Source organism: Misgurnus anguillicaudatus, chromosome 7 (assembly GCF_027580225.2).
Source record: "Misgurnus anguillicaudatus chromosome 7, ASM2758022v2, whole genome shotgun sequence".
NCBI classification, from domain to species: Eukaryota; Metazoa; Chordata; class Actinopteri; order Cypriniformes; family Cobitidae; genus Misgurnus; species Misgurnus anguillicaudatus.
In genome coordinates, this window is record NC_073343.2 from 5,291,284 (window position 1) to 5,316,699 (window position 25,416).

The 25,416-nt window shown below is 37.4% G+C and overlaps 2 protein-coding genes across 2 annotated transcripts; both read left to right on the forward strand.

The window, feature by feature from the left end:
- The first annotated feature begins 236 nt into the window (after window positions 1-236).
- Window positions 237-13,055, forward strand: kif11 (kinesin family member 11). Its single transcript, XM_073869294.1, has 23 exons — window positions 237-383; window positions 588-719; window positions 1,024-1,156; window positions 1,244-1,341; window positions 4,107-4,185; window positions 4,353-4,538; window positions 4,640-4,764; window positions 4,962-5,052; window positions 6,228-6,470; window positions 6,562-6,657; window positions 6,744-6,832; window positions 6,916-7,003; window positions 7,143-7,331; window positions 7,596-7,803; window positions 8,391-8,563; window positions 8,744-8,869; window positions 8,975-9,133; window positions 9,433-9,572; window positions 10,303-10,582; window positions 11,972-12,194; window positions 12,289-12,458; window positions 12,539-12,643; window positions 12,759-13,055. The coding sequence occupies exons 2-23, from the start codon at window positions 646-648 to the stop codon at window positions 12,870-12,872; spliced, it is 3,189 nt and encodes a 1,062-aa protein (XP_073725395.1). The 5' UTR covers window positions 237-383; window positions 588-645; the 3' UTR covers window positions 12,873-13,055.
- A 1,617-nt stretch (window positions 13,056-14,672) lies between these two features.
- On the forward strand, window positions 14,673-24,564 carry slc22a15 (solute carrier family 22 member 15). The gene is made up of 12 exons (XM_073869295.1): window positions 14,673-14,914; window positions 15,428-15,565; window positions 17,831-17,963; window positions 18,075-18,239; window positions 18,338-18,467; window positions 18,798-19,013; window positions 20,663-20,809; window positions 20,896-20,978; window positions 22,960-23,068; window positions 23,509-23,581; window positions 23,704-23,862; window positions 23,958-24,564. Exons 1-12 carry the CDS (start codon window positions 14,831-14,833, stop codon window positions 24,012-24,014), a joined length of 1,494 nt encoding a protein of 497 aa, XP_073725396.1. The 5' UTR covers window positions 14,673-14,830; the 3' UTR covers window positions 24,015-24,564.
- Window positions 24,565-25,416: the final 852 nt, after the last annotated feature.

Here is a 25,416-nt window from a genome sequence, read left to right on the forward strand (position 1 = left end):
CAAAACAACAAAAATGAGAGCAATATATTACATAAACTTAATTTTATTTATTATATTTAAATATTAACATATCATACGAACATTTATTTTTAAAAACCACCTTGATCTCACGTCCCAGTTCCCAACTATTCAAAACACTCCACATTCCCGTGATGCATCAGTTCCAGCTCGCTTCTGTTTAGACCAATCGGAAGGAGGGTAAGAAAATCCTCTTCTCTGATTGGCTTAAATCTGCAGATGCGCAATATTCAAAGTCAACTAACTGCTCAGCGTGAGAAGCCGAAGTCGGAGCTATCGCTCGTTGACGGCACAAAAATAACTCCGTTTTTGGAGGGATTTAAACTATTTTGGAATATTTTTGATCAACTTTTAAGGGAGACCAATTTAACGGTACGTTTGCTGTCTGAATCTGTCTTGACTTAAAGCGTGTTTATTTTTCTGAGTTCATTTTGTTTAGGCGCCGTTTAGCATTGGCACAGTACAATGGATTCGTGTGTATTTGTAATACAATCTTTTAAAATTTATATTTTAAAATCTAATAATTTAAGTTAAACGACACATCTATTTGCTAATGAATGTGTTAATGTTTTAACGGTTACATTTAAAGGGCGTTTTCAGATCTGAAACAGAAGACGCTCCTTTATCATGGCATCGACTCAGATATCAGGAGCCAAAAAAGATGAAAAGGGCAGAAATATACAAGTGGTTGTACGATGCAGGTAAATGTTTCTGCTTTAAAAGAACTTGCTTCAAAAATTATGGTAAAGGTGGTAACTTAAAGTCTTCAAAATTACTAAATGTAATTGTTTATCTAAAAGAAAGTATGACATTAACTGAGGAATAACTTAGATTTAACTTTTTTGTGTTTTTTATATTAGTGTTTTTTTTTCCTGTCTACCTTTTGTCATGTTAGTGTTTACCTTTGACTTCGTGTGTGTAATGCACTGCTATATAACTGTTACCCATTTTAAACAGTGCATTGCTGTTTCATTGACATTTTAATTTATCTAATGTTATTTACAGACCCTTCAACACAGTGGAACGTAAATCTGCCTCTCATACCGTTGTTGATTGCGACCAAAACCGAAAAGAGGTGACAGTCCGTACTGGAGGTGTCACAGACAAAGCAGCCAGAAAAACATACACATTTGACATGGTGAGGGTTTGGTCTGTACACCCAAAGATTTTTGTGTTCATTATACTGCACACAAAATGTTTAAATGTCTACTTTGTGTGATTTTAGGTGTTTGGCCCTTCAGCCAAACAAATCGATGTGTACAGAAGTGTGGTTTGCCCCATTTTAGATGAGGTCATCATGGGATATAACTGTACCGTCTTTGCGTAAGTATCTTTGAGTAACCTTTGATATTAAATGGATAGTTCACCCAAAAGTAAAAACTTTCATTTTAAAGGGAAAGTATACCCAAAAATATAAATTCTGTCATTAACTCTTATGTTGTTATAAACCTGTATCATTTTTGTTCTGATAAACAGGAAGGAAGATATTTTGAGGAATGTTTATAACCAAAGTGTTCATGAGCCCCATTCACTGGCACAGTATTCTTTTTTCCTACTATAGAAGTGAATGGGGCTCATGATTGGTTCGGTTAGGTTACAAACTTTTCTCAAAAAAATGGAAAACTGTATTTACCTAGGCATAGAAGAGTAATAAGAGTTCTGTACATGGTAATGACATTGTGAGCCTCAAACACAAGTTTCCTCTTTCTTATTTAAACCTCATGCATGCAATAGACCGCTGGAAAATCTCAACATAACATCAACTGTGACGTTACAGTCGAGATGTCAACGTTAAATTACGCATTAAATTAAAGGTGCAATTTGTAAGATATTTGCAGTAAAATATCCAAAAACCACTAGGCCAGTGTTATATATTTTGTCCAACTGATTTCTATCAATATCTATAATGTTTTCAACTACTTGTAAATCGTGAGAAAATTGCCATTCAAAACATTGACACGGGGCGGTGCAGTCTCCTGACAATTAAGTTAATATCCACGTGAACCTTTGTTTCTGCCTTTACTGACGTAAAAGGCACATGACAACAGTGTCGTGTACAAATGCGGAAGTATGCGTTATCGCCTGTCGGGCTACGCGCTTGTTTATGGGCGAAGATATGTTTTGATTCGTAACTCTTTAAAAATCGTATGCTATTATATCGATCACAACATTAGTGTGTAGATTGTAATCAGTGCGTCTTCCCGTGGATGATATAATGCACATCAAGTGGTATTGTACAGCAATAAGACACTTTAGTTTGAGTTTGGGCTATCATAATTTTACATCATAACCTCACAATGAGATTAGTACTGTCAGTGTCTCAATACATTGTGAAAAATCATTTTAGATTGTAAGTTTGAACACTTAATTCTGTGCTGGTTAGCACACTATCGAATTTGGACTCATACTGTAACATCTATGACTTTAGTTTTGAACATCAAATATAACCTTACTTAATCAAACACAACATTTATAAGACTTGATTATCTTATCCATCAACGTGATTTCTCGTTCGCGTGAATCGCGTTTGATTAATGGCCATCAGCGGTTGATTTAAAGACTAAAAATCCCATAATTCCATGCTGCTTCAGAGCATCATTAATCTACGTAATTTGTTGTTATTGCCGTTTTGGCGCCATCTAGTGGCGAATTCTACATATTTCATCTTTAAGTACAATGTTGTTACAATGCTTAAAACAAAGTTATGACCGCTGAGTTGGTGCTGTATGCTAGTTAATGCTATATGCTAGCGTTTAGGCTGAAGTTCTACTATTGACGTCGCAGTTACGTTTTGCAGGTCCAACACAAACTTAACACTTGGAAATGTCCATTTCCAATCTCAGAATAATTGATTATTCCTCAAATTCCATATCTTTGTCTGATACAGGCTCAAACATAAGGTCTGTTTTACACACACACAGAGAGCTACTGGGTCAGTTAGCATGTGTTGAAGCATCAAAAATACATTCTGGTCCAAAAATAACAAATTACCACTTTATTCAGCATTGTCTTCTCTTTCGGTTATGTTGTGAACCGTGTGCACGAGACTAAAGTCACGTGACTGCAGTGATGGGAATGATGTGTTTTCCTCAGACATGTTTGCAAAGTTTTTTCTTAAACTTGTAGGGTGCGTCTCCTTCAGACTGTAAACGAAGCCCGGGCGCACAAAAAAAAAACAGCTGGGGCGCACCAGATAACACATCAGCTGCATCACTGCAGTCTCGTGCACGCGGTTCACAACAGAACTGGAAGAGAAGACAATGCTGAATAAAGTCGTAATTTGTTGTTTTCAATACTTCAACACATTCTAACTGACCCGCTGATGTCACATGGATTACTTTGATGTTTTTATTACCTTTCGGGACATGGACAGTATGCTGTACATAGATTTTCAATGGAGGGTCAGAAAGCTCCCAGACTGAATCTAAAACATCATCTGTGTTCCGAAAATGAACGGTGGTCTTACGAGTTTTTATTGACATGAGACTAAAGGGCTTGTTATAGTTGTGTGTAGGTCCTACAGCGTAGGTTCCGCGTCGGTTTTCATTTATACTTCTGCGTCGTCGACGTGCAAACACACGCGCAGATCGCTGGTAGGCAGTATCCACGTGTGTAACCACAGTAGCAGCGAGACTGTCAATGAAGAAGAAGCTTGGCAAGTTAACCCACAAACAAAGAAGAAACAGTAACTTGTTGTGTATGATTTGAGAAGACCAGCAATGATGGAAGTAAATAAACGGTGACTTTTGTTGCAGTTTGAGTTAAATCACTCCTCGACTTGACTCATCTTTGTTTTCACGGTTGCAAACGGAAATACTTATGAAGCAGATTTTTTTTTACCTGATGTGAGGGGTTCTGGTGGACCAATCACAGCGCTTGCGGTCCGCTTAGAACTGACGTCAGGCTACGGATAACCTACGGCGTAGCTACAAAATGGGCTTTAGTCATTGTCATGACATTATTTTCATTTTTGGGTGAACTATCCCTTTAATAAAGCCACATACCATATATCAATGCATTCTTTGGCACCTTTAAGTGATTTGTTTCAACAGATGTAATAAATACTATGGTTTTTGTTTGGTTTAAAGATATGGACAAACCGGGACAGGAAAAACCTTTACTATGGAGGGTGAGAGGTCACCCAATGAGGAATTTACATGGGAGGAGGTATGTCTGAGCTTTGTTATCTGCACCTGTCCAGTGGCTCTTTAAAATTACATTTTCTTGGAGGTCTGCTCATGTTATTCAAGGTTTCTTGCACCAGACAGTTGCAATTTAGTTTAACATGACAAAATAATTTGGGTTAAATTTCTCTTTCACCTTTTCTTCCCCAGGACCCTCTGGCTGGAATCATTCCCAGAACTCTTCATCAGATCTTTGAGAAACTCTCCAGTAATGGTACAGAGTTCTCCGTGAAAGTTTCTCTACTGGAGATTTATAATGAGGAACTGTTTGACCTGCTCAGTCCTGCTCCCGATGTCACAGAGAGATTGCAACTGTTCGATGATCCCAGAAACAAGGTACCCTTTTGTTTAAATAATTTGCTTTATGTGATTCTAATTTCAGTTTTCTCTCAAAAGTGGTGTGTACTGTATTTAATATGCGTGTATGCATACAACAGAGAGGTGTGGTCATTAAAGGCCTTGAGGAGATCACGGTGCACAATAAGAATGAGGTGTATCAGATCCTGGAGAGAGGAGCAGCCAAGAGGAAGACGGCATCAACTCTCATGAATGCTTACTCCAGGTAAACACAACTCTGTATTTGACCCTGTCCAGACTTAAGTCTTATCTAACTAGATGTCAGATATCAAAGTTTTAATGTTCCTCATAGTGTGTAGGACACACTTTAGCTGGGGTTTCACAGGAATGGTCATATATGACGTCCAGATATGTGTTGTATTGTGTTTGTTGTAAAATCCCTTTTCTGCTTTGCTACTCCAGTCGATCCCATTCTGTATTTTCTGTGACCATTCACATGAAGGAGATCACAATGGACGGAGAGGAACTGGTCAAGATTGGAAAACTGAACTTGGTGAGTCTGTTTGCTTAAGATTATGGGATATGGTTAAAGGGATATTCATCATTTACTCTTATGTATAAATTAACGTGAAGGAAGATATTTTAGGGAATGTTTGTAACCAAATCGATCAGAGACCCCACTGACTTCCATAGCAGGATAAAAGAATACTATGGAAGTCAATGGGGCCTCTGATCCGTTTTGTTACAAACATTTTTTCAAAATATATTTGTGATTATCATAAATAAATGTATATAGGTTTGTAACGACATGAAAATTAGTAAATAATTATTTTTGAGTGAACTATCCCTTTAAATTCACCATAAAATGGAAGTAGCGATTGTCTTATTTTCCCCGCTGTGGTGTATAGCCAAGTTTTTCTGAAATGCAAAAAGGTCGGGTGGGACTTTCGTCCATTGAGAATTGATTGGATCGGTGGAAGTTGGGTCATGTTGCTATTTGCTAATCGTTGCAATCTTTTCATGGACCCCACCCACCTGCAATTCCCCCATGACCGGATGTAAAGAGAGATCCTTTCGAAGGGGGAAGGAGATTTTTATTTTTGGTTAAAGATTATGAGACATAGACTGAAAAAAAAAAAGGTGGATGATGACGCGATGTCGCCTTCCTCCTTTGTAATGAATTGAAGCCAAAAATGTCCGACTATGGTCACTGTCATGTTACGTAAAAACGTCAGTTTGGAGACAAGGCATATGCAGAAGAAATCGTCCGTGGAGCCAGAGCCGCGATATCAAACGTCCACCCAAATGCTCGCGCGACCAATTCAACCACGACAATCATAACGACACGCCCCGTTTCAATAGCATCAAATTGCTAGCTAAAATGAACACTTGAACATATGCAGTTGCGTGAAACAACTGCTTGAAAGGACCAAAACTATCTTTTGGAAACTTTTTTTTTTGAAGTGTAAATAATTTTTTTATTTAGAGCAGAGTCCCATTCGTTTGAATGGAGAGGGCAGGAATTATGACTTGTTCTGCCGCCAGCCACCAGGGGGTGATCAAAGAGCCTGTGGCTTCATTTTTCATAACTTATGAGGCACACCCATTATGAGGACACATGAATTTTGAAAAAGTTATTTGTTGAAAATGCCACAATATTAGAAATAATTAGGGTTTTTTTGTTGCCTTTTCATCAAAACACTCATCACTCCCCTTCATCTCTTTTAGGTGGATCTTGCAGGTAGCGAGAATATCGGGCGATCTGGTGCGGTTGATAAGCGGGCACGTGAAGCTGGCAACATAAACCAATCTCTGCTGACTCTTGGTCGGGTTATCAAGGCTTTGGTGGAAAGAGGACCTCACGTACCCTATAGAGAGTCCAAACTCACCCGTATACTGCAGGATTCCCTGGGAGGACGCACAAAAACTTCAATCATTGCCACAGTATCTCCTGCATCCATCAATCTTGAGGTTTGTCAAACACTGGTAGACTTTCTCTCACGCTGTCTCTCTCTCGCTTGCTCTTCTATTAACCATGTTGATTTTTATAATTTCATTGTAGGAAACTCTGAGCACATTGGACTATGCGAACAGGGCCAAGAGTATCATGAACAAGCCAGAGGTCAACCAGAAACTGACCAAGAGAACGCTAATCAAGGCAAATCTACTTAAATTTATTTATTTGCATTTTTTGAGGTTTTGTCACATTTTTTTATAATGCCTAACTTTTTCAAAACATTGCAGGAATACACGGAAGAGATTGAGCGTTTGAAAAGAGATCTGGCTGCCACCCGTGACAAACATGGAGTGTATCTCTCGCTTGATAACTATGAGTAAGTTGATATAGTAAAAAATAAATAGGTTTTTAAAGCAATAACCTAAATGTTTGTTTATTCTTATATTTTCTGTTTTTTAGGAGCATAAATGGTAAACTGGTGTCTCAAGAAGAGCAGATTACGGAGTACACAGAGAGAATAGGTGCCATGGAGGAGGAGTTCAAGAGGGTGAGCGTTTTTCAAATAAATTCTACTTCTGCTTTTGTGTAGATGCGCAGAGTCCTACCTAGTTCCACTTTTTGGTTTGTGATGTCACCAAGTGTCCAATGCATTGGTGAAAAGCTAAATTTTGCACTTCCATCAACAGCTTATGGAGTTGTTCACGGACAGCAAGCAGAAACTGGAACAGTGCTCGGAGGAACTACAGGATAAGAGCCAAAAGCTGGACGAGACTCACAAGGACCTAACGGAGACCAGGCTCCGTCTGAATCAGGAGGAGTACATTACTGCAAAGGTCCAGAACAACGAGGGCCAGCTTTACAGCACTGCTGACCAGGTCAATCAATGAGATGTGTAATAATGCTTGTTTATTAGTCATTTATTACATTTTTGTGAATCAGTCCATGTTAATTCAGTTAACAAGGTGGTGTAAAAGTGTTGACCGTATCAGAACTGGCTGGCATACACACACAGACATGATGACTGTCCACACTATTACTCCTACTTTGTGACATTTTTTGACCGTAACAGAATTGACACTAACTTGGACAACAGGAAATCATTATCCACAGCATCCTAACTTGTTTGCTCTCTCATTCAGCTGTTGAGTACAGCTGAGGCCAGCACGCAGGATGTTAGCGGCCTTCACGCTAAGTTGGAGCGAAAGAAAGATGTTGAACTTCATAATGGTGAGGTACAGCAGACCTTCGCACAGTCCATGGAGAACTGCTACAACAACATGCAGACTACACTGCAGGAGCAGGGCAACAAACACTCGGCCATGATTGACTATTACCGTTCATCAGTGGGTAAGGATATAAGTTTAAGTAAAACTTAAAGGGGACACATCGTGAACATATACATTTTATCATGTTTAAATGCTTATAAATGGGTCCCAAGTGCTAGTATCAACCTATAAAATGTGTAAAGAACAACCCAGTAACTACGTTTTGGTAAACCATTCCCTGCAAGCATGTGAAAAAATAGATAATTGAAATGTGGCTCCCCTGATGATGTCATAAGGGGATAATACCGCCCCTTAACCTGCACTATCCAAACACGGAACTGCCATTTAGTGCAGAGATCAGCTCATTTGCATTTTAAAGTACACAAAAATCAACACATTTTTGCCCCCACCTGCAAAGGAGAATTGTGGGAATTTTATGTTATAAATAATCTATGTTATTTTGAGCTGGAACTTCACATATGTACTCTGGGGACACCAATGATTTATTTTACATATTAAAGTCTTGTGAAATGTCCCCTTTAAAAAACAGAAAAATGTGACCATGCTCCACTATAAGAATAAATACGTCATTAGATTAAGTCATTTATGGCTAGAAGGTCTTGCAGAAATGTTTCTTTCCTGAGTTTTACAAGTTAAATTTTTTTGTAGGTGAGCTGCTGACTGTGAACAGCAGGGCGTTTAAGGAGACTTTAGGAGCTGTGTGTGAATCGTACAGCAGTATTAAAGGTGCTGTCGGAGAAGGTGTGGAGCGGTGTAAGGAACGAGTGCGACAGCAGGAGAAACTTTCACAGGAGGCTCAGAACAATATGCTAGAAATACTGGTGCGGACTGTTTACATCTTCAACATTTTTTATGGATATTTCAAAGAAACATCTTTATTTTTTTTATTGATGAGGTGCACAAAAATGTGAAACTGCTAATGGAAAGCTTCTGCTTTTATCTACTGGCTTTGATTTTGAGGCTTTGCTCAGTGATAAAGTACCCATTTAATATTTTCTCAGGAAGAACACAAACAACATCTAGAGGAGGTTCTGGTTGCACAGGCATTGCCTGGTATCAGGTCAATAATGGCGGTGAATGACAGTTTGAAGCAAACCCTTCACAGATACCATGCTCTGGCTGAACAGGTGTGTGAGAAAAGACCCACCTGAAAAACACTTATTTGTTTGTTTTGTAGATTGTCAATCTTAAATGTGATGCATTGAAAAACCCTAAAACATTGTTTCTTACAGATGCAAGGTCTGAAGACAGAAATGATGTCATTTTTCAACTCCCATGTTGAATCGTTGGCCGGAATGAGAGAGACTGCTGTGCACGGCTTCAGCGCTCTGCGTACTGAAAATGACAAGCTCAAGGAACAGATTAGCCAAGTTGGAAACAACCATCAGGCGGTAGGTCTGCTCACCCGGACAGATTCTTGGAACAGATTACAAAGTCATCATACTTGATGTTATTGAATCCAATTTTTTGTAAAGGTGGTTGACTTTAAAATGCTGTGAGTACTTCATTGTTAAGGTGGTTAATAAGCATCCATTGTCCGAATTTTGCAAAAAAAAAAACTCAAACTTTGTGTGTGAGCCTTAAATAATGCCTGTTAGTCGATTTGGTTGCATGATTATGATCCAGTCGGTTCTATCATCTATTACTTGCCCTTTGAATGGCACTGTAACAAATATCTGCCTTTCTACAGCGCGTGGCCCAGTTGGTTCAGTGTTTGCAGGACCAAATGAATCTCCTGGCTTTGGAAACTCAGACAGACTTTGAGGGTCTCGCACAAGCAACATCTGCACAGATTATGCCGCTAGAAACGCTACAGAGCTCCATACAGAGGTGAGTGGAAAATTAATCATAGACCATATAAAACAATGGCCATAGTGTCTGCAACATCCTGTAGGTTTTTGAAGAACATTTTTGAAGCCCAAAATCAGAGCCGGCCATTGCTAGAAATGGGCAAAGAGGTGGAATGTGGGTGCTGAAACACTGCCCACCTAGCTTAACTTTAATGCTTAATAAAATTTAAACAGATGTTTACCAAACATTTACCCCCTCACAGTTGTCATGAAGGGCAAAATTAGCTATATAGACCAGAACCACTTTTTTAGGCTGTGAAGTATTGGCCATTTTGGGACGGTTTCCCGGTCAGAGATTTGCTAAAGCAAGGACTAGACCTTAGTTTAATTATGAAATATAACTAGTTTTATCAAACATGCCTTACTAAAAACATTACTTGTGTGCATTTTGAGGTAAAACAAGGGGCACTGATGTATTTTAAGATATGTCTGTGCAACAAGTTGTTTGGACGGCTCTTACATTTGTTTTATTTTAGTCTAGGACTAGTCTAATCCCTGTCTGGGAAACCGCCTCATAAATATAGGGGGTTTATGAAATTGACTAAGTTTTGGAGCCTATCTCTAGCGTCCAGTGTGTGACTTTCAGTTTAAGACACTTCTGTGTTGGATTCAAGAGAAAGATCAGACCGAAAAGTTTCTGATTGGAGATCTATGTGTAACTTTTTAAGATTCATGTAACGTGATAGTAACAAATTTCATCTTTATTACAGCAAGTGCATCACATCAGAGGAGGACACCGTGTCTATTCGTGGTCGGCTCGGTTCATCTGTGGATGGAGTGATAACGGAGATGAATGAAGCGACAGAAGAGGGAGAGAGGGCACTAGAGGAGTGTGGCGGCTACTGCGGTCACCTCCAGACGTCTTTGGACTCTCTGGCTGAGTCGGGGCTCAAGTGGTGTCATGATGCCAAAGACTTGACTGAGAATAAAACTCAGGAACAGCTTAAGCATATCAAGGACACCGACACAGCTGTGCAAGACCTGCTTAAGGTTAGATCGTCTGTCTGTCTGTCTGTCTGTCTGTCTGTCTGTTTCCTGTCCTGCTGACATGTCAATCAACAATGTGTTTTCATTTTCTTAATATGAATTAAATTGGTTGATGAATGCATACTATCAGGGGTGCAAACTTGTCACCTTTCTGCGAAATTCGCCGTTTTTGATCCAAAATAGGTAATTCTTGTGATTCGTCTAGATCCGATGAGTTTTTGAAAATGAGGGGTGAGGGGGGTCTGCGACATGGTATCAGTAAATGAAATTATGAAAATCATGCCCAGCTATTGTGGTAACGATGTCAAATTACTAGCCAGTTTGGCGGGTTATGTTTTACAATTTATAGCCACCTCATTTGCTGCCGAAGTTTAAGCAGTCTGCAGATTAAGTGCACTCGTAGTATTTTCTCATTTGAGGTAACGCGCCCACGTTACGTTGCTGTGCGCGTGGTCATAAAGCTTAACATTTGTTCACGCACCGCAGTTTTAAGTTAAGTGATTTTAAGCCGTTGAAACACAAACAACAGTGCTATATGCGCTATATAACGGTTTCTGTTTAAGAGGAGCGTGCAAGCCGCGAATCCGCTTCTCATTAAACTCGTGAGTATTTTGCTGTTGTATTAGCCTTAAATGCATACACGCGTCAAAATTCCCATCTTTTGCAAGTATCCTCATAAACACGAACATTTAGGTCTTAAGAGAATGTAAACAACTAAAACAGAAAACGCATGTGTTAACAGTATATTAGATCCAGACTTCAGTCTAAAAGGGGAAGTTACCTAGTTTTACTCCTGTCTGTCAATCTTGTTAATCAAACAGCATTGAGAGAAAATCTCTCACTGCTCTTAACTAAATCACTTTTCTACCTTTAGTAAGATTTGTACGTCGAATTGTACACAAGTTTGATTCGAGTTGCTCGTTCGGGATTTATATACTGTATTATTAGAGCTATGACTGTGACCAGAACAAACCCTGAATTATGTTTGTGTACTACTAAATAATAATAAAAATACAAATTTCTGTAACACTGTTGAGTTGTGCTACACTGCGGATGCAGCGTGGAGATTAATGAGGATGGAGATTAATCTTAAAGTATATTTATTAACTTGCTGCTGTTGACACATCATTCTCACGGTCAGAGCAGCTCTACATACATGCAGAGATGAACACACACACACTGATCTACCGTAACCCACAGGGGACAAACATTAACGCAAACGCGTTTTACATAGCTTACACTTTGGTGCCCTCTTGTGACCACTCACATGCACAACACAGAACAACTGAGGACATTATATACATGTTTAACAAACACTTTAGCGCTTGTGTCTGTCCCCTTTTTCACCCCTGATGAGTTTGCACCCCTGACTATAACCTCTTATGTGCACAGTCTGTAGAAGAAAAGGGAGAGAAAGCTGTCAGAGACTGTGAAACTCGGGTAAGTCAAATGCAACAGGAAGTGGAAGGAATCCTGGGTCGTGTGGAAATGCAGACGGGCAAAGATGGAGCCACATTGCAAGAGCACAGAGAGACCCTGTCATCCATCCACACTTTGGCATTGGACACAGTACACAACTTCATCAGCTCAGAGCTTCGACAAGATTTACCAACAGGTAACAAACGCTGAGAGAAATGCAAGGCAAAACATTTCGGAGTAATTAACTCTGTGATCTGGGTAATAAAGTGATGATGTGCATTTCTTTGCAGGAACAACCCCTCAGCGTAAGGAGTACGTGTACCCGCGTGTGCTGAGCAAGCCGAGGAGCCGAGAAGAACTGGAGCAGGAGTTCAGAGCTCAACAGGAGGCGTTTCAGAGCGCTCTTCAGAGCCAGTGTGAGACTGTAGTAGAGGCAGATGAAGAGAAACCTCTTGACCAGGTATCAATCGTAAACCTTTTGAGATGTATTTGTTTATATACGTGTGGCCTGTGGTTAACTTTATGAATTTGCTGGTTTAGGACTCTCTGGAGGATGAAGTCAATGTTTCTAGTGATGGAAACACCATAGAACAGTCTGATGAGAATTTGATGTGTTATGAGAACGGAAGGGTTCCCTTCTTCAAGGTGAGACATTCGAGCATTTCTCACATGTGAAAAGATTGCTTGTGTGCCACAAATAATTCATATTGTTGGTTGTAGAAGCAGTCTTTGACTTTTTTTTCCCACTTTCCCTATACAGAAGAAAAGCAAGAAGGAAAATGGCGGCAATAAATCTCTAAACCGTTCAAAGGTTGAGAATGAGAGCTTGTGTACGCCACCTCGTTCAAAACTACCACTCAGATGTCAGAATTAACATCAGTTATTTGTTTTTATCGCTTAGTTTTATGTGTCAAATGGCATTCTTTTAAGCTTTTGTGTGTCTTTCAACATGAAGTGTCTGTCTTCCTTTCTTTCGACATGAATTGTCTGTCTTAACCCTTTTATATTTGTGTTGTTACCTCACTGTCAGTTTTTAATAATAAATAACTAAAGTTAAGGGTGATCTTGTTACTTTACTTTTTCACTTAAGTTTAGACTTTTTTGTTAACTGTACTTCTATGTGTTGATCTGATTTAAATGCTAAAGAAAAATCCACTCCTTATTTAATAAAGTGTTTTTAAAGTATGGTTCATTTATCAGGTCTTAATGTATAAAGTTCTTAATGTTTTAATTATTCACTAAGACACGGTGTAATATTGGTCCTTATGTTTGCAGCTATATTTTTCCTTAAAGGCGGAGTCCATGATGTTTGAAAGCCAATGTTGATATTTGAAGTCACCCAAACAAACACACCCCTACCCCAAAAGAATCTGGACCTTCTGTTGATAGACCCGCCCCACACATACGCAACCCGGCATTTGATTTGATTTGATTGGCTATAAGTGTGTTTTGGTAGTCGGCCCATCTCCTTTTCCAAAGCGTTTTTCAAACATTGTGCACTCCGCCTTTAATATTCAAATAAGCTCACAAGGTTAATAAAATAAATAAGTTGATCAGAGAGATATTATTGGTGCATTTAATAAAGATTTAAATCTAAGAATGGCAAGTAAATAAACTGTCATGGTTTTTTGTTTTAACTTGTTGGTTACAAACTTCACTTTCAAATTTTTTTACTACAGTGGTCAAAATGGTATGGTTCCCGTTTAAACAATAGGCCTTACCTGTTTTAAGCTTCTTAAATGTAACTAGCTAATGGTGTATTAACTTATTGGTCATATTATTTGGAATTACACAGTTAAAAAACAAAACTAGTTTTAATGAATTGTACGATTTTATTACAACATGATATTACAAAGCCAATATTTAGCTATTTTTGTCCTATTCGAGAAGTGCTTTACACTGAAGTCGTTTAAATTTAATAAAGAAAATGTGTGTTTGTTTTCATTCGGAGGCGGTCGGGGCGTGATATCATAGTATCGCGAGAACGATTTAAGAGCTGACGACTCTGTATGCTTTCAAGTCACTCTCGCGGTACCTTAACGTCACATATCACTGCGCAGCTTAGCATGAAATACAACAATAAAAATTTCGGCTACATTTGTGATTCTGCGATAATTTATGTTTTAAATGACATATTTAAACATTTAACACTTTTTATTCTTTTCATTTACACAGATGTAACGTGTCTTAGAAAGATTTTAGGTTTGTTCGACTTTATGCGGCGCCGCAAGAAGCGACAGCCGGATGTCGTCAAAGTACCGCGAGAGCGATTCGCGAAATCATACGAAGGAGTTTGCTTTTAAATCGCTCTCGCGGAACTTTGACGTCATCCGGCTGTCGTTTCTTGCGGCGCAAGAAGCCCAATATCTTAGAAAGTTGTGAAGACATCTACATTACTTAGTAAAATTATTATCATATCATCATGAATTATCTGATTTTATTATTATGATTTTCTTTTATGTTGGGCTATTATATTAATTGTAGGTATTTTGTTTTGATGTTTTGGACTGAACTTTGTTCCTTGTATCCTTGTACTCTTGTGGCATTAAAAGCCTCGCCCCTTTCAAATATTCCTTTTAAACAGCTATTCTACGCATTCATTCTATTTCCTCTGGTCCAATCAGAACTGCTCTCTGCGGCACGTGTTTTAATCGCCTCGCAGCGTTCAATCAGAACTGTTCTCTGAACCACGTGGTCATTCCACGTATGCGAGGAGAGATAACAGATTACAGTTGAACATCTGAAGCCTCAGTCTCAACAATTTACATCTGTTTAAAATGTAAAATACATGGATGTAATGCTCTAGGATGTTGAATAGGTTTAGACCGTGAAATGGATTTAGATGAGGCTTTCCAAGCGGTTGGAGAATTCGGCAGACACCAGAAGCGGATGGTGATCATCCTGATTTGTCTCCAGGTAACTGATATACAGGCAGATTTATGAAGTGTCATGTGCTGGTGTAAATAAATATTTTCAGTTTTCTATGGCACAGAGCATAAATGTATGCAAAACGTATATTCGTGCGATCAAACGTCTGCGTTGGTTTACAGGAGGAGTCCTTCAGGCAGATGTTAATCGTTTGCTTTTTCTCAGTTACAGTAAATCATTTACTTTACAAAAAGGCTATTTTAAAACTTGATTGTTTAATGTAATTTACTTATTTTAATAAATTATCTAATTTGAACACATTTTCCTATCTAGGGATGCTATTGTATATTATTAGGGCTTACTTTTTATCTCTACTGCAGGGGTGGGCATTCCTGGTCCTGGAGGGCCACTGTCCTCCAGGATCAGGAATGCCAACCCCTGCTCTATTAGGGCCGATTTTAAATTAGTTTTGTTGTTGGTTAAATAAGTAAAGCTTAAATAAAACAGAAAACTAAACTCACTCATTCATTCGTTCAACTGTGTTTCAAACATGTTCTCCAGATTTACATGGCATGCCAGTCCATGCTGATAGTTTTAGTGGGAGCTGTGCCTGAATATCATGTAGAGCCTGTTACTGAAAGTGGGAGTGTAACCCGTGGTGTGACATTTACTGAGGATGTCAGCTCTATTGTGACTGAGGTAAGGATGTGTTCTCTTGTTATGAAGGTTTTTGTTTATCTTAATCTTGCTTATTTAAAACTAGAGATGCACAGCTATATCGACTGCCGCTGATTTATTTTAAACCTACACTTAGTGTTGTAGTCAAGACCACCTAAACCAAGACCAAGTCATGACCAAGATCAAGACAGGCAGAGACCGAGATAAGACCAAGACATTTAAACACTTATGATAAAATGTGGCATATGCATATGATTAGGCACTTCTTGTCTGTGTGTGTGTGTGTGTGCCATCAAAGAAGTTGATAAAATAATCAAAAGCATTGCAGATATGTGGGAATTTATCTTTGTCTATAAGCAAATAAAAGTGAACAAACACTAAAGAGCTGAAATCAACTTAACCATTTATTTTGAACTGTCTTTCCATGGCTTGCCATCCACCTAACACAATGCAGGTGTTTTTAGTAATAAAAATAATTTAAAGAAAATTGTAATTGGGAGAAACTTAAACAATGCTTAAACAAAGCCAACATCATATGACAAACCTGAATAAACTGCATAAAATTAATGATAAAAAATAAATTTGTGATGTGCCATCAGTTGTGGTCTTGACCGGTCTCAAATAAAATTCCGAGTCCTCTTTGTCAGAGACCTAGACGAGACCGAGTAAAAATGCGGTCGATTCCAAGACGAGACCAAGACCTTTAAAAAGTGGTCTTGAGACTGAGACCAGTCTCGAGAACTACAACACTACCTACACTGTTGGTCCCTTGGGTTAAAAGAATCTGCATAAATGTAAAACCATCAACATATCAGATATAGCATAAAAAGGCTGATATTACAAACCATTGGTTTGTATTGATATCAATGAAGAAAGCAATCAGTCTTTTTCTGAAGTATCTCAATTTATACCTGATTTAGAACACAACAGCACTAAAAATTAATGAGTTTAAAAACTTTTTTAAACTTTTAAAAACTTATTTTTAAGGTAACATTTACATTCTGTCTCATGTCAAATATGAGTAAATGTTGTTACTAAGTTTTATAACACGGAGCTGTTGAATGCTTTATTCCGATAATAAAAAAAAATGCTCCATGGGTATGCATTATTTTTCGATAAACACACATCTGACCTGTTAGATGTCTTAAAATAACCATCAGAGCAATGCTTTTGTAAGTAACCGCCGTGGTATAAGCGGAATAATGGACTTCAGTCCTTTGAATTATTTGAAAATAATGTACTCCGCTTCATGTCGTGTTGCATTGCCACCATGGGTGTGCATTATTTTCGAATAATTCAAAAGCCCGTTGTCAATTATTTCTTACATATTTGATAGCAAAAATACTTTAAGAACATTGTCATGTGGTTATATTTGTATTTTGTTTACCATGTACCTCTCTTATAAAGTTGACTAGTTGAATGTTAAAGGGGACATTTCATGAAAATCTGATGTTTTCCATGTTTAAGTGTTATAATTGGGTCCCAAGTGCTTCTATAAATCTAGAAAATATGAAAGATCAAGTTCAACCCAGTAACTTTGGTTTACCAAAACTTTCTCTGCAAGCATGTGAAAAAATAAGTAATTTGGCTCCCCTTGTGATGTCAGAAAGGGATAATACTGCCCTTAATTTGCACTATCCAACCACGGCACTGCCATTTAGTGCAGAGATCCGCTCATTTGCATTTAAAAAGACACACCCAAAACGCAAATTTTTGCTCACACTTACAAAGGGTCAATTTTAACATGTTATTATAAATGATCTATATGGTATTTTCAACTAGAACTTCACATATGTACTCTGGGAACACCAAATATTTATTTGACATCTTAAAGTCTTGTGACATGTCCCCTTTAAATGGATCCAAATGTTCGTTGAAATGATCTTATGATGCATCAATAAACTAGCTAGTATACCTAAATGCATGTGTTTTTAATCTTCGCTAATTTAAAACATGATCAAAATTCAAATTTTCAATTTTATTTATATAGCGCTTTTCACAATTGTTTAATTGTTTCAAAGCAGCTTTACATTAATAGATGCAGGAAAAAACAGAAAAATCTTAAAACATAAACAGCAGAATACAGCGGTTAAGATTAACCAAACAAAGCAAGCGACAAGTATCGGTATCAACCAAACCAGTTTATTGTTAAAATTGGTATCAGCCAAAATCCTGTTTGGCATCTCTATTTAAAGTCACATCTTTATTAGATATGTTCATCTTAAAGAAGACATCTGACATATTCATGCATGTGTTTTATCTTTGCTGCTATTTTGTCTTTTGCAGTGGTACCTCGTTGAAGAGCAAGCCTATAAGGTGAATTTGGCGGGGTCTCTCTTCTTCGCCGGTGTGCTCATAGGAAATGTCCTGTTTGGACCACTCTCGGATAAGATCGGAAGGAAGCCAGTTTTTCTTACTGGTAGGATGAACAATTATAATTTTTTTATCATTTAATTATCTTACAAAATAGTTCAACAAGTCCATGAAGAAAATACAGTTTTATTTAAACATGTTTACATTTCTCCCTCAGGTCTGTTTTTTGAAGTCTTATTTGGATACGGCACTGCCTTAGCCCCAAGCTATGAAGCGTTTGCCTTGTCCCGGCTGTTGGTAGGCATTATGAACGGAGGCATGGCATTGGTCTGCTTCGTCCTCACTCAGGAATATGTGGGAAAGTCGTACTGGGCAATGACAGGTTAACAGAACTGCCACTATCGGCTTTGTCAACCTCTTTGACTTTAAATCTAAACCAGTTCCCTTTATGAATAGACTAATTTGATTTTTGTATTTCAGGAACTTTGACTAATATGACCTTTGCAGTGGGGATCTCTCTGTTCGCTGCTTTAGGTTATTACGTCCGGCCGTGGCGCAACTTGGCAACTGTGGCAAACTGTCCTGGACTTCTGCTTTTCCTGCTTTGCGTGTGAGCGTGCAGTTGAATGGCTGCTTCCTGTTAAACTACAGCATTGTGGCGTCATTATAGTTCATTAGTAAAATTCAGCCTGGAGTTATTTGTTTTTAGTTAAAGTGTGTTATGTAAATCTTCTCTTGGTTAAGTTTAACAAAAAAAAATGCTTGCAGCATGAGTAAGGATGTAACCTAGATAGAAATTAAAGTTAGAAATATGAGCTGCATGTTTAGTGGTTGAGCAAATCCTCAGAGACGTTGGGCCGTGGTGCTTATGTGAGTTTTATGTCCCAATGTCCTATATGATGATGAGCATTCTGGAATCAAAGTGTTTCCATGTTCTCAGGACTCTGCCAGAATCTCCACGCTGGCTGTATTCTCGGGGTCATATGAAGCAGGCAGAAGACATCCTGCAGGATTTTGGTGTTAGGAATGGGAAAGGCAGGATTTCTGTGAAGCTCCGCCGGACTGTCAGCACCAGTGCTATTGATACATCCAGTCCTGGGGTTTTCCAGCTGGTCACACATCCCGTACTACGATGGAGAACTGTGGTCCTCATGTATGTATGGTGAGTATTTCAGCATTATAGTCATTCAGAATTTCACAAATTTGTAAATTTTTAGGATTGGCAATGCCAAGCATCTTTATTCCCAGCAAGCAATTTTGGCTAAAAGAAGGCTACATTTGGGCTGTCTGTGAAAGTCAACACAGCATAATAGATGTCTAACTTGGTCCAAGAATAGACGATACGTAAACGTTACAGGAATATTCAATTTTCTTAAAAGAAAAATCCAGACAATTTACTCACCACCATGTCATCCAAAATGTCGATGTCTCTCTCCGTTCAGTCGAGAAGAAATTATGTTTTTTGAGGAAAACATTGCAGGATTTTTCTAATTTTAATGGACTTTAATAGACACAAACAATTAACACTTAACTCAACACCTAACAGTTTTTTTTCAAAGGACTATAAACGATCCCAAACGAGGCATAAGGATCTTATCTAGCGAAACGACCGTCATTTTTGACAAGAAAAATAAAAAACATGCTTTTCTAAACCACAACTTTTCGTCTAGGTCCGGTCCAGCGCGACCCCACGCAAATGCGTAGTGACGTAGGGAGGTCACGTGTTACATATATAAAATGCACATTTGCAGACCATTGTAAACAATAAACTGACATAAAGACATTCATTAGTATCAGTTGACATACAATAACGTAGGAACGGTGCTCTTTCAAATCAACACACTTGTAAACACTGGGGCGGAGTTTCGCGTTCGTCTTCTGTGACCTCTTGACGTCATGACGTATTGCGTGGGGTCACCTGGCGCATCACGACCAGATCTAGACGAGAAGTTGTGCTTTAAAAGTGTATATTTGTTATTTTTCTTGTCAAAAATGACAATTGTTTTGCTAGATAAGACACTTATGCCTCTTTGGGATTGTTTATAGTCCTTTGAAACTACGTTGAAAAAACTGTTAAGTGTTGAGTTAAGTATTAATTGTTGGTGTCTATAAAAGTCCATTAAAGTGAGAAAAATCCTGCAATGTTTTCCTCAAAAAACATAATTTCTTCTCGACTGAACAAAGAAAGACATCAACATTTTGGATGACATGGTGGTGAGCAAATTATCTGGATTTTTCTTTTAAGAAAATTGAATATTCCTTTAAGAAAAAATAAAAGCGAACACACGAAAAAACTGTTGACTTTGCTTACATGTTGGAATATCATACATGTAAGCAAAGCAATATCATTCAAAGTTATTTAGGGTAGAAGTAGGTTGCTCATAGCCAGACTATATAAGGTTAGCCGTCATTTCAACGTCTTGGTTTTTGCTTGCTGGGTTATGTTTCCCAGGTTTGCTGCTAAATATAAAAAAAATACAAATTGTAAAAATCTGTACTGTCATCCAAAAGATAAATGCAGTAACTACGCAAACACTAAAACCGAGAAAAATGCCCTTAAAGTTTTTACACCAGCCAGTCAAACATGTTACTGCAATTTTGGCACAAACGTTTCTTAGAAATGGGTCTAAACTGAACCTGGAGACACAATAGATCTCACAAAGCCAATTTCAAACCTCAATTTTGACCAAATGCATAGTTACTGCGCTTTGCCTTTGTAGGGCAGTATAATTTTACGATTTTTAAGGTATTCATTATGATTTTTCTTATAATGTTGTATAAAGTTTTTTTTCTTTGTGTGTGTATTGTATGGTATGTCTGTAGTCTTGTGTATTACGGGTTGACTCTCAATGCAAGTGAAGATAAAGGAAATCGTTACCTTAGTGTTGCGATGTACGGGTTGGTCGAGCTTCCTGCTTACCCTCTGTGCATGTACTTCATGAACAAACAATGGTAAATACACTCACACCATCAAACACCTGGTAGGCATCTCTGATCGTAATCTACTATTTAGTACTGAATGTGTGTTTTTATTTCAGGGCAGGAAGGCGGAAGTCAATGGCGAACTTTCTTGGCTTCGCAGGCTTATCATGTCTACTCAAAACTATTGTACCTGTATCAGGTGATCATTTTTTAGATTAATTAAGTTTTCATTTAAAATCTAATTCCCCAGTGTGATTCAGATTATAGGAGTGAGCAGGACACAAACTATCGCAGGGTTAATTTTAACATGGCTACTCCAGGCGCTGCGTAATATCATTGCTTAGTACACAATGTAACTACAGATAAGTTAGAAATAGAAAAAATATGGAAACTCTTTGGTTATTTTTGAGTGCGATGCTAATGGTCTAATCAGATTCAAAGGATTATGCTAAGCTATGCTAAAAGTGGTACCGCCAGACCCAGAGATCGGCTGAATGGATATCATAATGGTAAAAATCAAATGAGCATATTTTCATATGTACCTTTTCGAGTGTCCCTTTAAGCCTCAGGTATACAATGTTTTCATTTCATTATCAATGTAAATGCTATTAATCAAAATGATAACTGTTAATACAATATCAGGGGAAATAACTGACTATTATTATTATTATTATTAATTATTTATTTTTGTCTTAATTGTGCAGCCTTTTCAAAAATCTATTTCTATGCATTGATGCATAATACAAGGATGTAAGATGAAGGATCATGGATGGATGAATGTGTGGATATCTATCTATTGTAGGCAGATATATAAACAATATCCACATTTAGTATATAGACAGAATTTTACTGAATTATTTGTGTTTAAACGAAAATTTGTAGCAGGTATTACAATAAACCCTTGGTTTGTTACAGTTATCCCCACCTATGGGGTAAGTTGTAACGTTTGCACTCCTGTCACTTTCGGTGTAATTGTACGATAACGGTAGGTCCCACAAACAAACTTTTAAGTTTTCATTTGTAGCAGAGGTGTGTGTGTTGATTGTGTAAAAAAAAATAATGAATCTAACTTAAATATTTTTTAATAATAGAGCCAAAGCCAGAAAGTGTTAGGTTGTGCTCCGCTCTCCCCTACTATCTGTCGTAACATCAAGGTAAAAAAAAAAACTATAAAATGAATGTAATGGGATTTGTGTCACTATAATCACTATAAACTAATTTAATTGAAACTAATTAAATTGAATTCATATTAAAACCTTGGCATTCTTCTGCTAAACGTTTGTTGTTATTCTGCTAAAAAAAACAAGCCGAGACTTGTGTAGCCTACTCTAAGCACAGTAAAAGCCTGCAGTCTTTCACGTGTCCTACGTAACTATAGTTTAAATGATTATACTGTAGCCCCAAAAGTATTTGTCATTGACAAAATTAACATTAAAACAAGCAAAGCCTTTCCCAAAAATATATTTTGGGGGTTAAGTGATGATAAGATGCATATGCTCTTATCTTAAAACAGTTTCTGGATGTCAGATGTTAATGGCACAAGTTCATAGTTAATGTGTTGAACGACAACTGTGGGAAACCGATTTCATTCATCCACTAAAATAATAATTGCAAAAATGGTTTGGAAAAGTCTAGACCAAAACTCCAAACAGAAAAGATGTAAAAAGACATCCATACTCCAAAAATAAAGGCCCAATCAACCTAAAACTATTACTTTAATGCAAAAATGCTAACGTGCTATTTGCAATGAAATGCAGTGGCTTAAAGGTGCAGTGTGTAGATTCTAGTTGTGAGGATGTGAATTGCACCCCTCCATTTCAAAGCACAGAAAAAGATGTCATTGTCTGAGACAATGTAGTGACAAATGCGCTCTGTAGGGCAGTTTGTCCATTAAGGGATACTTTTAAAACATGATGGCGCAAAATGGCGGCTTCCATGTAAGGGGACCCACTGTGTATGTAGATAAAATGTCTCATTCTAAGGTGATAAAAACAATACAGTTCATTTTGTAAGGTATATATACACAACTAAAAACATAGTTATCTATATTTTATTGCATTGCTGTCAAAGATCCTACTAAAATTTACACACTGCACCTTTAAGTGTCCAAAGTACACAGTAAATATTATTTCTTAGCATATATGAATAAATTGCATAAAGCTTATTGTTTGCTTTTTCAGGGTTCTTTTTAAGTGCCACATCACTGGCTCTAATGGGAAAATTGATGGTCAGTGCCGCGTTTAATATTGCATACGTGTATACCTCAGAGCTCTACCCAACCGTGATCAGGTACAGCCGACACTGTAGCAGCATGCATGTTTTTTCTCTTACTCATTTGTTATTTTTAAATAGAAATGTGTATTAGGTTTGTTTCTGTAGCTCACTTGGTAGAGCTTTGCATTAGCAATGTAAAGGTTACGACTTTCCCAGGTATATACTGATAAAATGTATAGCTTAAATGCACTAAGCTATGCATTAACCCATGGGACCACTGAAATGGACATCACATGTTTTGTGGTTCAAACCAATAAAATTGCTGATCAACCAATTAAAATAAGGCACACTGATTAAACACCTGAAAAATCAGGTCTGAAGGGGTTAATGTAAACTGGCCCTTAAAATTAATGATGTGCTCAAGTAAATGGCGACCTCTGGTGTAGACTGTGCTGTATTGAAAATTTTTTGTAAGGCTAATGTATGTAATCTAATGTAATTTTGTGTGTTTTTAGGAATGCAGGGTTGGGTGTATGTTCCATGTCCTGTAGAGTAGGAGGGATTTTGGCTCCATTTGTGCCCAGTATGGTAAGCAAATTTGTTTTATTATTTGTTTAGAAATTCTAAAAAGCTTATAATTCTTCTAATCATCTATATTATGCAAACAACTTTTCTCATTGACTGTTTATGTATTATTGGTTGTTCTCCAGAAATCACTGCATGCCTCTATGCCATTTATTGTGTTTTGTTTGAGCGGTGTATCTGCGGGCTGCCTCGGGCTCCTACTGCCAGAAACCCTTAATAAACCCATAGCCGAAACACTTGAAGAACTTTCCAGTCCCATCTACCATCGAATCTTAGAGCCAAAGGTAGTCACGGTGATCTAGTATCAGCAGTTACACTTCCCCTAAACATAAGCAAATGATAATAATCTAATTCCAGTGCATTGTTAAATGTTTTTCAGGTCCACCTCCTGGAGGAAAAGCATTTATCTGACCACAACGGAGAGGACAGTGATTGATACATGAACATTTTGTTAAGCTAGTATATGGACATTCATGGCCACAAATGACATATTGTGCCAAAAACACTAAACTCGCTAAAGGACCTAAGGTCTTTTTTTATTTGCTTTAGTGATCAACGGAAAGGATGCAAGTATAGGAATATTTAAAGATGCTGAAAATGGACCAGGTACTCATTCCTAACCTCATCTCTCACAATGCCGTAATTTTAAAGGTTTTCATGTTTACTGACATTTGTGTCTAGGACCTATTAATTGTTTATGTAAGATAATATATTCACCATTGTGTATGTGAAACCATTTTTGGCTCTTATCTGAATATTAACACGCTGCAGATTTGAGTAAATTATATTTATGGGTATATACTGGTGAAGAGAGATATTTTCTCCAAAGGGAGAAGAAATTGTATAAGTGTATTTCTGTACATAGTTCAATTTTAAAGCTTTTAAATAAATGCCTCAGTGTAGTGAGCAGGAATGTGGGTCAATTACATGACATGCATATTTTTGTGTCCAGGGCAATATGTACTATAAAAATAACTAGAACAATGTATGACACGTGTCACTTTTTTCTTTAAAACCAATTTAGTTTAAATACATTTTCAGTATTTTTTAATAATAAAATACCAATATTTTGTTTTGGTATCTGAAACTTGTAAAATGGGAGGTGGGAAAACTGTCCATACAAACTATCAGTTAATGTTTGAATGGTGTTTAAATTAATATAAATTTAAAATAAGACACACTGGCATTATTTTAGGTTTGAAACCATTCCTATAAACAAATTTCACAAAGTTTGTCCAACAATTTGTATGTTCTAAAATCAATGTCAAGTTCGTACAACTGCCAATCATGGCCCTTTTATCAAGAAGTTAACAAGTAGGGGAGAGTGTGGCACAAACTTACGCTTTTTGGCTTATTAAAAGTTAGATGAATATTTTTTTACACAACCAACACACAACTCAGCTACAAATGAACACTTTAAATTTGTTTGTGGGACCTACCGCTATTGTACAATTACATCGAAAGTGACAGGAGTCCAAACGTTAACTTACCCCATAGGTCGGGTTAATTGTAACAAACAGAGGGTTTGTTGTAACACATACTAGAAAATTTTGTTTATACACAAATAATTCAATAATATTCAGTCTATATACTAAAGGTGGATATTGTTTATATATCTGCCTATAATAGATAGATATCCACACATTCATCCATTCATGATCCTTTATCTAACCTTGTATTATGCATCAATGCATATAAATAGATTATTTTTAAAGGGCTGCACAAATAAGACAAAACATCATAATTGTCAGTTATTTCCTTTGATATTGTGTTAACATTTATCATTTTGATAATTTTTAACATTTTGATATTATTTACATGTTCATTTCATTATCATT